This window comes from Sciurus vulgaris, assembly GCF_902686455.1.
Source record: "Sciurus vulgaris genome assembly, chromosome: 19".
Taxonomy (NCBI): Eukaryota; Metazoa; Chordata; class Mammalia; order Rodentia; family Sciuridae; genus Sciurus; species Sciurus vulgaris.
The window spans coordinates 5980288-5992006 of record NC_136480.1 but is presented as its reverse complement, the minus strand read 5'-3'; the positions used below and the strand labels follow the sequence as shown (position 1 = coordinate 5992006).

Below are 11719 nucleotides of genomic sequence, written 5' to 3'. Positions count from 1 at the left end.
AGGGAACCGTGGGCTCCCTGGCGCTTGATGTCCAAGGTCTGGTTGGTGGCGATTTTGCCCCAGGCTGGCTCAGCCGGAGGGTGGTAGGGAGGTGTCACTGAAGGCCGCCTGGCCTCCACCTCGCTCGTGGTGGGCTCAGGGTGAAGGCGGCTGTTCCTTTGGGTCTCCAGCTGGTGACACAGCCTCACAGGAGGAGCAGCGTGGCCCAGAGGCTGTGCCCAGCAGGTCGCCTGAAGCAGAGCAGTCACCCCTCTTTACAGGGAGAGGCGACAGGAGGCCTGGGCTTGGGCTGGGGCTCACTCCCGGGCAGTGGACACGTGGCACCCTTCCTGGGACCTGGGCGGTTCACGGGCAGCGGGTGAGGGTCGCTGAGGGTCACTGAACATCATTTTTTAAAACTTGTGTTCTGCTGAGTAGTGACAAAGGACAAATTTAAAATCCACAGCAGGCTGGAGACTGGTGGCGAGGGCCTGTCCTCGACACTCACTGGTCACATGGGGCTCGGCCGCTGTGTCATGGGGAGATAGAGGCTGGCGGCGCCGCCAGGTGATTGATTGAGCTGTGCGTGTGACGGGGGCCTGAGGGTCCTTACCTGTGAAAGAGGCCAGATGACAATAAGCACGGGCCCCTGGTGAATCCTGGACACACCGGCCTCGCCCACACTGGGGGCTGCCCTGGGGTACGTGGAGCCCCCGGCTCCCACCTTGGGCACAGAGGTGGGGAAGGGGAGACACTGGCCACGGGTGGCCCTGCAGGGCACCGGGCCCGCTGTTGCACCGCCGCGAGGAGAAATGAGGCGCATGCGCAGCTGAGGCTTTAAAGGACGTTTAATGGTAGAAAGCTGGTCAGGTGGTGGGGGGAAGCCACACGAGCCAGGCCACAGGAAGCACTTCATGAGACGCAGAAGCGAGTCCATGCACTGCAAGCCCCGGACACAGACACGCGGCCTCGCGGCCGACGCCGACGAGCTAGGAAGCTGCTTAGGAACATGCCGCTTCGTGAAGGCCACCGCACCAGAGCTAGCCCACGGGGAGGACGCTGTCGCGCTCTCGGCAGGTTCTAAACCTGGAACAAATGTAAGGGCGGAACGACAGGCTATCGCGGAGGGCAGAGGCTACGGCGACCGTCCCAGGAACCTCGGTCCCCGAATCTTCCTTTAATGGCCATCTTTTTCCGAGGGGCTGGGGGCACAGCTGCACACGAAGGGTCCGACGGCTGCCGGGGACCGGGAGAATGGGGCGCGGAGGAGAAATCGTCCAGCACTCGGCTGACGTGGCGGCAGCACCAAGTCTGTGGACGCCACGGTCACTGACAGAACTGAGGCCCTGCTCCCAAGGAAGGGCCGTTTTTAACGCGGCGCCTGCTACTTCCAGCTGCTCCCCCAACGTGATGCTTCTCACTCCCCGTCAACCGGTAAAGCTCGGGCGTGTTTCTGTCATTTATATAAAACAAACTGTTGGCGTCTCAACTGAAGGGCTGGTGGCACCGAACCCGGCGTGTCCTCGGCCCGCACGGGTACCGCTGCAGCTCGGCGTGCTCATCCTCAGATGGCTGCCAAGCGCGCCCCAGGGACAGGCTGAAGATCGGCTTGGAGACGGGCAACCGTCCATGTGTTTTTTAGCTGGAAAGCCACTTTGAATCGTGCGATTGTCACAAAAGGCGAGGACACGGGCAAGGTGAACCGGGAGGCTCACATCTAAAGGGGGACGCTGGAAGGTGACGAGCTGCGTCTCAAGGCACTGAGGACTGTGGGCTCTCGGTGCTTCAAACGTGCTGACAGCTTCCACAAAGAACAAGGCGACCCGGCGAGTGTCAGCCACCCGGCGGCAGCGGCTGCCAGGCTGCCCGCCCCGGGGCTGGGTCTCGGCCCAAAGACCGACTGGGACAAAGTCATCAGGTTGGACCTGGAGGAGGAAAACTTGGTGTCTGCAGCTTTCAGGACAAACACCCTCTTAAAATGCAATTTCTATCTGAAAAACCACGATCCTCAGAAAGGAGTTTAGACTGGGTCTCGTTCACGTGCTTAAGATGCGCAGCCCTCAAGCCACGAAGGTCAGCCACCAGCTCCATGCTCGCCTCCAAAGAACACCGCAAGCCTCGCCACCTGTCCCATTGACCAGGACACTCCACCCTGGCCAGAGCTCAGCATCTGGGCCGAAAGCTGGTGCGGAACAGTTCAGAAAAGCCTGCTCAGCTGTGGACATGGGGACGAGCGTCTTCCCGCCCCTGGCCTTCGTGTGAACAGACGGCAGTGCCATTCTGTCACCACCTTTACTGCCTGGAAATGTTTTCCTTGTGCACAGCAGAGACAGATGGCTCGGCCTGTCCCGGGCGCCTTCCCCCAGGAAGTGCAGGTAAGAAAGTCACCAGCGGCCTTCCCACCAAGGGGCCTGGCAGCCACCCTGCCAGGCGACACGAGCAACTCCACCATCAACTCTAGAACACGGCAGCCTGGAGCGGCTGCGTCTGCACACACAACACCCACCTCTGTACCCTCGCTATCTACACTGTACACAGGCTCCACACACAAAGCTGCCGGGGGCCCGCAACCTGGGCCTGGCTGTCAGCATCTGCAGCACAGCTGGGACATCTGCAGAGCTGTCCAACCTGGAGACGGGCAGCTGGCAGAGGTCGCCCGCCTAGTTGCTCCCGGGATGCGTCACAGGTTCGGGGGAGCCGCCACCAGGAGGCAATGCGTTTCTAGGCCCTGGTGAGCGCCACGGACAACGGGGTCAAGTGCCCCCAGGTCTGCTCTGCAGGGAGGGGCCCCAGAGGACAGGGTGAGCGCACCAGCCTCGGGTGGAGTCCCGAGTTCCTGGCTCCCCGACCAGCCAAGTGGACACCTGTGGGAGCTACGGCGTGTCCCCAGCTCCTGCCCTGATGGCCTTGGAACACAGCCCACGCTGAATACTGACGAGCTAGAAGAGAATCGGGTAGAACAGAGCCCCAAACCAGCAGCCCACACCCCTGCCCAGGGGCAGAGGGCGGACGCAGGGGCTGCACCTGGCTGCAGACGGAAGAGCGCCGCAGGCCTACATGCTCGGGCCTTTGCTAGGCGTCTGTCTTATGCGCAGGGGGCTTCAACACCTAACTACCTCGACACCGAGGCTTCTAGGAAGGAGGCCACTTAAGCAGGAGGTGGCCGCATGGGCCCATCCCACCTCCCTGAGCTGCCGTTCAGGCCCCACAGCAGAGCAGTCGGGACCTGGCCCCCTGCATCAGACCCACTCTCACACGTGGCCCGGTGCTGACGAGCCTGACCCTAGGACCTCCCTGACTCGCGCTCTGGCTGCCTCTTCACCCGCCAGGAGCGGCGGTGGCCCTGCCGTCAAGGCCTGAATGATTTCACACACAACCTGGGTTGCCCGCCTTACGAGGACACCTCCACCTCACAGTGCAAGGTTCTGGGGCAGCGAGGCAGGAGCCCAAAGCCGCCTCCAGAATCGGCCCTGGTGCCCCCACAGGGAGAGCGGCCTTTGCTGCAGGGCCGCCTGGCCTGAGCTCACGCTTCCTTAGCCACAGTGCGAGGGGCCTGGGAACAGGGACTGCAAGCCACACTTGAATGGAAGAGCATGACAGCAGCCGCCGCTAACTCCCCTTCGAGGGGGTCAGACGACCCATCCTGCTCCTTGGTCTTCCTGTCCTAAGTCCTTAACTCCGTCAATTGCCGTGGCCGCCGCTGCCGCTCTGCCATGTTCCAGGGGTGCTCAGAAGCCGGCGAGACTCGTCACTTGATTCCTGTCACCAATGGTTTAAAGTGCTGCCCACCGCACAGCGGGCTCCTGGGCTGTCTGATCAACAGGTGCGACACATGCAAACCGCCCGCTGCAGCCAGTCGGGCTAAGAGCCAGCCCTGTCCCCCCAGGAAGGCTGGGTGGAGGCAGCTCCAGGGAATGCAAGTGGGGTCCAGGCCGGTGAGTCCCCGGAACCACATTCTGCTCCTGGCGTGAATTATGGTCGCTGACTTCCAAGGAAGAGGAGCCCCTGGGGCGCAGGGGCACTTTTTACAGGGTGGGTGGCCTGCTGGCGCACACGCAGGAACAGGGAAAGACCTGCGAGCACAGCACTGCGAACCACTGGGCTCCAAGACCAACGCAGGGCTGCCCGGCCGCCCCGGGCCCGTCAGGAATGGACACCCCGCTCTGGAAGCTGCACCCCTCCGTCTCCGCAGCCAGCCCAGGTCCTACTCAGAAGTCCTGTCCCGGGTTCAGAGCGCCCACGGTGCGCTGTGGGGTCGGAGGCTCCAGCTGCCGTGAGTGCGAGGTGACCTGGACGTCTGCGGTTGCCACAGGGTGACAAGTCAGCCCTGGTGGCTCCATCCGACTCTTCAAACCAGGCGTCCAGAGAACCCTGGGTTCTGGCGGCTACAGCCCAGGCCCAGGTGGTCGGGAGCTTCTGCTTTGGGCCACCGACTCTGCCACCACGCTCCCACGTGCACACAGGGAAGGACGCCGCCTTAAACAAATGATTGTCTCCTGTACCCGAGCGAGTGTTCAGAGAGCGTTAGCATTTCAGCAAAAGACACGTTTCCATCGGCCCCGTCCACAGAAAGACGGTGCTGACATCACAAATTTTGATAAGAAGTGCTTAGAAAGTGCTATTATTACCCTGGTAATTAGTAGCTATTAATTCCAAGGACATTTTTAACATATTTACACACATATTGTTCTCTTAGGTTCTTTTAGTTGTCTTTAATACTAGTCTCTGACATTATAAAACTTCATTTTTGTTTTTTGCCCTTTGAGAATTTCTAAATACAAATTGAGTTAAAAGATTGTTCCAAAATCTTCATCAAAAGGCATTAAAACATTTCTCATGGCAGGAAAGGCTCCTACTAGTCTTTTAGTTGCTATCGCCTGGGATGAACAGGTAAGGAACCAGGCAGCAGGTGGCTAACAGACGCGCACATACCACACACCACTACTCTCGCTCTCCTGGCCTCTGGGCGGTCCTGCGCGGAGCGGAGGCTGTGCCGTGCGCACTATAGGCTGGCTCCGGTGATCTGGCCGTTGTACTCTGCCGTCTCCATCTTGAGGATGTAGGGGATTATGCTGTCTATGGAAACATTGCCAATGAGCCCCGTGAAGAACAGTTCTTCCGTGATGTTGGAGCTCATCAGCCTGAGCGCCGGCAGGCGGACAAGAATCCGGGCCAATCTGCAAGAGGGAGCAGCGTTAGACACGGGCGCTGGCGCCTTCAGCCTCGCGGGGCCAGACTGGCAGCGCCACTGCCTGCCTCTTCTTGCCCGATTCAGCACTTCCCTCACGGACTCCAGCGCGAGGAACGCCCACAGGAGCGTGGTGTCCAGGGCACCCGGCCCCATGGAAGGACAGCCATGGTGCCTGTCTTTACACAACAGCCTGCTTACGGGTGAGGCGGCCGGCAGGAATTAAAGGAGGGCGTGGAGCAGCTGGGAGCCGCTCCCCGCCGCGCCGTGCCGGGCTCTGCCTGCACTAAAACCTGGCACTGCCTTAACATCTGGGCTCGCTTAGCATTTCTGCTAGAAGCAGCAGCCCTGAGGCCAGGCTGCGGGGCCCTGGACGCTGATCGGACGTGCCCCTAGGACCCGGCTGTGTCCACAGCCCGGCAGCCTCCCTGTCACAAGCTGGGTAATGGTGACAAACAAGGGAGCTCATTTCATAGGAGATGAAAAAGGTACAGGGCCTTTCGGACTCTAATTCCTAACGACAGAGGAATGCTTTCTTAACCCAGTAGTTCTGGTTCCCTTTTGGCTTTCTAGCATGTTCTGAAAAATACATATTGATAGTATTCCAGCAGCAGTCATGCACCAGCCTCCATGGCCCGGCCGGCCACCTGACTCTGCTCTGACCTTGCAGGGCACACAGAGGGTTAGGGGCCACCACAGGGCCCAGGGAGCAGAACAGGCTGAAGGGTCACAGGAAGTCAGCAGGAGCGAATCAGGGGGACATCTCGGCTTGGGGCCTCAGACAACGAACGAACCTGCCCTCAAGCCGGGTGGCTCTGTGGAATCTGTGGCGCGCACTGCCAGGCGCCTGGGAGACGAAGTCTTTAGAGACTGGTGGAAAATGGTTCCGCGCAAGCTGCAGGTGGCCCCAGCCCAGCACCACCCGTCACCCGACTAGTGGCCATGGAAGGTCCTCAGCGCCACCCAGGAGGGCTGCTTACCCTTCCTGGCGAGCGGGTTGGGGGGTCATGTCCTTTGAGAAGCACTGGGCCAGAAGGGGGGCCCCGGGGCCCAGGGCGGCAGTTCAGCTGGTGGAGCTGAATGGCTACAGGCAGGGACACAAGCCTAGGGCAGGGCTCTGTCCATCTGGACTGTAACCCTTGTGGGGACAGAATGGTTGGAGAGAACGTGAGTGAAAGGGGAGCAGAGTTATGTGGCCGCCGGAGGCCGGAGCAGACGTGGGAGAGCCCGCGCCTCCTGTTCCGGGCGGAGCTGGCCACCTGAGGGGCTACTGCGGCTGCCGTACCCCGCTCCTAACGCTGACGACACCTAAGGCGGGGACTTCATTCCAGGCAGTGTATCAGGTACGGTGTGACCTACAGGACCCGCCGTGCTCCAGGGCTCAGACTCGGCCTGGGTCCCGGTGCCCCCCAGAGGGGCAGAGCTTCCAGATGTGCCCACGAGGTGGCGCTGGGAGGACTCGGCCTCTGCCCAGCCCCAGCCCAGCCTGCCCCTCGTGCCCAGCACCTCCACGCCACAACGGGACGAGCCAGGAGAGCCCGCGGAGGGGCCTCCAGGGGACATGCCCGGCCGTCCACCCCCTGCCCGCCGAGGGAGCCGCGCCAGCCTCACCGGTAGGTGTCCTCCGAGTAGGTCTTCTGCACGTAGTCCTGCAGCTCCATCTGCGCCTTCTCCTGGAATTTCTCAATCTGGCTTGTGCCTGTCAAACCTGGGTGATCTGAAAGCAGAAGGACCCCTGGGTTCCCCTCGGTGTTGGGCACGTCCCGCCTGCAGACGTCAGTGTTTCCTTGTGTGCGTGCGGTGCTGCTGCGTGGAACCGGGGCTCGGGGCTCCACCACTGAGCTGTGCCCCAGCCCCTTCAAAGTGTTGAATTTTCAGACAGGGTCGAAGCTGCCTTGTCTGGCCTGGAACGTGACCCCTCTTGAGCAGCAGGGGTGACAGGTGGGCTCCATCGCACCAGCTTAGTCAAGTGCGACATACCGGACTCCGGAGGCTGCTCCGGCTGGGACACTGCTGGGGGACACTAGCTTTGGGCCTGGTCTCTGCCAAGGCCCAAAGGAGCCCAAGAAGGGCCCGGGCTGCAGAGGGCCGTCCCCGCCTCAGCGACCCGCCCCTCCCTCCTGAGCTGGTTGCAGACCCCCGGCTCCTAGAGGAACAGCAGGAGGACTACAGAAAACAAGTCACGCCCCCCGTGGGTGTTTGATGTGACTCCTCCCATTTGTGAGCTGTTTTAAGCACGGAGGGTGGGTGGGGGGAGAGGTTATTGGCAGCCCCTCTCGTGGGTTGGCTCACATTGAGCCCCAGTGACCTAAAACAGGCTGCTGGGGCCACCAGGCGTCTGGGTGGCCAGTGGTTTAATCTATTGGGTGCATAATGTCGCCAGACGCGGCAGCATAGTGCTTGGGAGCGCTAGCTAGTGAGGTAGCTGTCAGGAGACAGCAGGTGGCAGGGAGCCGGGCAGGGCTGGCTACATGCTGACGGGCAGACCTATCAGTGGGCACAGCGGAAACGCGTCACGAGCCCCCACCACATATCTTACCGGGGCTAAAGAGAACTATAGCTTTAAGGTATGCGTACTCATAGCCGTCTATATCCAGCTTCGCCATGCTGTTGCAGAACTCCTGCAGCTTCCAGATGTGCTCCATCACCTGCTTGATCCGGTCACCAGAAAGTTTGTCTAGAAACCAAACCGCAGATCCTGAGAAGTGCAGCCGGCTTCGGGGGCCGCCCTGCAGGTGGAGGGCGGCTTCGCTTTCTGCCTCTCCAGCAGCAGGGGGAGCGACCACGGCTACCCACGTCGCACACCAGTGCCCGGCCTGCAGGCGCCTCACGCGCTGTGGGCTGACCCGACGGAGAGGTCACACTGAAGCTGCCAACACCACGCCTCGTTCCAGCCTCGCCTCAGTGTCACACGCCGTCAGAAATAAAGGCACGGCCGGCTCCCCTGGGAGCCCAGGGACCCACCACCACGCGGGAGCGTCGTTCCTGCACTTCACCCCCGGGCAGAGGTCGGCCACCCGGGACGCCCCAAGAAAGGCACCGTCCCCTTCCCCCTCGCTGCAGCACTTGTCTGGAACCCCAGTCCCTCTCCCTCGCACGGTGGCGCTCGGGGGCTGCTGCAGTGCTCACTGGGAGCAACGTGCATCCGCCAGGAGCAGCTGCGGTGAGGTGACCACGGCCTGGACCCTGGGGGTTGGCGGTGACTCGGGGGCGTCTTCTCCTTGCTTCGTTTGGGGCCAGCCCTGGACGTCACTAGGGCCTCAGTCTCCCTGAACGTAAAACTGAGATGGCAACCCGCAGCAGGCCGGGCTGTGAGTCCTCGCGCGCCAGGCCGACTGTCCAGGACGCGCACAAGCTCTGCCTGACGCAGGAAGCCCCAGAGCCTGTCGGCGCGGCGACGGCGTCCGTCCGTGAGAAGGCAGCATGGCAGACACTCGCATGTTCCCACTAGTCTGGGTCCCGGGACTAAGTCCCACTTCCCTCCCGCCACCCAGGGTGTGGTGGGACGTGAAGGTTGTGACCTGCCGTGCGGCCAGCCGCTGGCAGCCCCCGGGCCTACCTTCCTGGATGCTGTTCTGCAGGTGGTTGACGATGGCGGCCAGGATGGTGGAGAGGCTCATGACCTGGGCGCACTGGGCCAGGCCGAGGGTGAAGAGCTCGTTCCAGCAGGCGCGCACCAGGCTGGTGTTGCAGTCCTGCCTGGGAGCAGAGAGGTGGCCTGAGCGCCTAGCTGTGGCCCGCCGGTGACGAGCGACCGCGGCCACGCAATCCTCAGGGAGGTCTGGTGCCAGGGCTGAGGAGGAGGCCGCTGCACCCCAGCTGCGTCCCCGCCCAGGGCCTCGCACGTGCCCGAGGCGGTCCTTGCTGACACGGCAGCCCACGGCTCGCGGCTTCCCTGACGGTTCTAAGTCTGAGGGACCTCTGTAAACAGGGAGGGCCGCACCATGGCTTCCTGGGTCCAGGTCCTCGGCAGTCGGGCCTGGCTGTCCTATGAGGGCCGAGGTCACGCCTGCCTGCAGCGCGGTGCCCTGGGCGACTCCCTCTCGGGTGAATGCAGAGGGCCCTGCAGGACGCCCACGTCCCCCACCGGTTCAGGACTCCTGGGGCCACAGCTCTGCTGTCCTGAAAGGGCCGAGTCCCACCTCTGCCTAAGCTGGCCCGGCTGCACCGGGCGTCCCCTCACACGCAGACTTGTCTCTGATCACCACCCGAACGCCGTGTGGTGAAGACAAGTACATGAAATGCCACTGTAAGGGAGGTGGTGTGTTTTATCTAGGCCTGCAGAGGTTCCACGGCACTTGGAATAAAACTCGCATTTCTGGCAGCAGAGACATTGGTTTTAACCTGGGGCAACCCACCGCTTCCTCCCAAGTCCTCCTGTGTGACCAGCCTGGCTCTGCAGAGCTGAAGCGCTGGCCAGGGCCCTGCGGTGCAGAAACTGCAGGCTCAGCAGTGAAGGCACTTGCACGAGGCCGCTGAATCCTCATGGCCCCCAACAGGAGTGTCCCCCAAGCCAGTGCTGCAACCAGCGGGCCACCTGGGGTCCAGTTTCCCACCCCACCTGGCACTGCTGTCAAGAGGCTACTTATGGTTCAGCCAGACGGTGAGCCACAGAGGCAGAGGTGGCACTGGGACCGAGGGGAGAAAGGACCTACACACAGTGATGCTCGGTGACGAGCAAGGACAGGGCTTCCTGCAAAAAGCCCAGTCCTCGGTTGCTGGAGGCTCCGCCACGATCTGCGCACATCGAGTGTGGCCGCCGCGGGTCCACGCTACCAACGGGGGATGTGGGAAAGGGTCATGGGAGGAGTGACGGGGGGGGCCCGGGGCTCTGCCCACCAGACAGTGGAGGATGGCCACTCACCCGAGGGCCTGGAAGGCGGGAATGGAGCGTGCCCAGTGCATGGACAGGAAGAGCAGGCGCGACGCCGACTCGCAGATGTAGTGCACATTGAGGTACTCGGGCATCGGGCTGGGCATTGTCAGCTGCAAGGCAGGCGGCATGGTGAGAAGGGGCGCGGTGGCCCTGGCAGCGGGTCCCTGTCCTGTTTCAACAAGTGGCAGCCAGGGCCACCGAGTCTGGAGAGCCCATATGGAGGCATCTTCGGGGCACCGCGTGTCTGTGGCCGGGGGGGCCACCAGCTCAGGGGCCTGGGGGCCTCTCACTCTCCCACGTGACGGCGCACCGTCCCAGCACTGCCACGGGCCAAGTCCAAGGGAAGCGGAGCTCAGGGTCAGCTTCAGGGCCCGATAGACACTCTGGACATGGCCTCGAGCCAGTGAGAGAGCAGAAGCCAGATGTCACCACTGCGGTGGGCCTGGCCATGCTGACCTGCCTCACGGGCATGAACGGCAGGGAGCCAATCGTCCTAAGCAACCGTCCGGAGCAGGCGACAGACTCCTGAGACCTGCCCGTGGGGGCGTGGGGAGGCGCGCGGGGCCTGCCGCCCTTCACCCGGGCTCCGCCTGCAGAGGCAGAGCAGCACCCGCCTCGGCAGTGGTAGGCCACGCCTGTGCCAGGGTTCCCTTCACCATCACGTGGCGCCGAGCACCAGAGAGGTGAGGCCCACCACGGAAGACAGCAAGGCAAGGCCCTGCGCGCTGACCCACAGCGCAGCAAGGTACGAGCTTGTCACCGCCACCGGCTGGGCGCAGCCCTCACCTTAAAGGTGACGTGCGTGTCGGAGAGGAGGGGGCCTTCGACCTCGATGATGGGCGTGGACTGGTCCCTGCTGATGACGTGGATGCTCCCTCCCCCGCCGGCGTCGAGGCCATCCGCCAGGCCGGGCGGCGAGGAGCCGTCTGTGGTAGTGAGTGCTTTAGCTAAGGTATCGAACGCCCTGTGAGCGGAGACGAAGCAACGGCTGGTGAGACGGCTCCGCGGGCACGGCGGGCCACGGAAGGCCGCGAGGAAGGGGTGCTGGCTCCACCTGCCGCGGCGGGCCATGACGCCCCCGTCACCACAGCCCTAATCCCCGCGCCACCGTGGCCACTGGAGCTGTGCAACAGCGCCTGCTCCCGTGTGTCCCTGTCACGTCACTCCCAGGCTTCAGCTGCCCGCAGAAGGCAGAACTCCTCGGCTGTGGCGCTGAGGCCCGCCACGCCCGGTGGCTTTCCACGGCAACCGCGGAGGAAGAATTCCACCCGACTGAGATGCCACCCTCTGTGCCCTCCACCTGGATTTTGCAGGAAGGGAACACAGGGCCAGGCCCTGAATGGCCCCGTTGTGCACGGGGCTGGCCTGACCCTAAGGACAGGAATGGAAAGAGCAGAGCCCGGGCCAACGCGGAGAGGAAGCCTCCTCAGCAGCCGCTTGGCACTGCTGGGGACCAGGTGACGCTCTCCATCAGCTCAGCTGGCGCTCCCACTGCCAGCGTGAGAAAAGCAGGCGGCAACAGGAGTAATGGCCTTGCTGCTGGGTGCCGAGCAGGGCCAACCTCGGGGACCTCGCACCCCAGAGAGGTGCCCTCGGCCTCTGAGCTACTCGATTCCCTTTTCGATGGGAGGAGAAAGATCACACCACACAGGATCCAAGTCCCCAGTTAAGACGTG

The 11719-nt window shown here is 62.8% G+C and overlaps 1 protein-coding gene across 1 annotated transcript in view; it reads right to left on the bottom strand.

Moving 5' to 3' along the window:
* Positions 1–3134: 3134 nt before the first annotated feature.
* Positions 3135–11719, bottom strand: part of NR2C2 (nuclear receptor subfamily 2 group C member 2) — a 64668-nt gene continuing 56083 nt past the window's right edge. The window contains 6 exon segments of the mRNA XM_079122553.1: positions 3135–5156; positions 6779–6884; positions 7707–7844; positions 8727–8866; positions 10032–10153; positions 10830–11007. Coding sequence (XP_078978679.1) covers positions 4982–5156; positions 6779–6884; positions 7707–7844; positions 8727–8866; positions 10032–10153; positions 10830–11007 — 859 coding nt within the window. The 3' untranslated portion in view covers positions 3135–4981.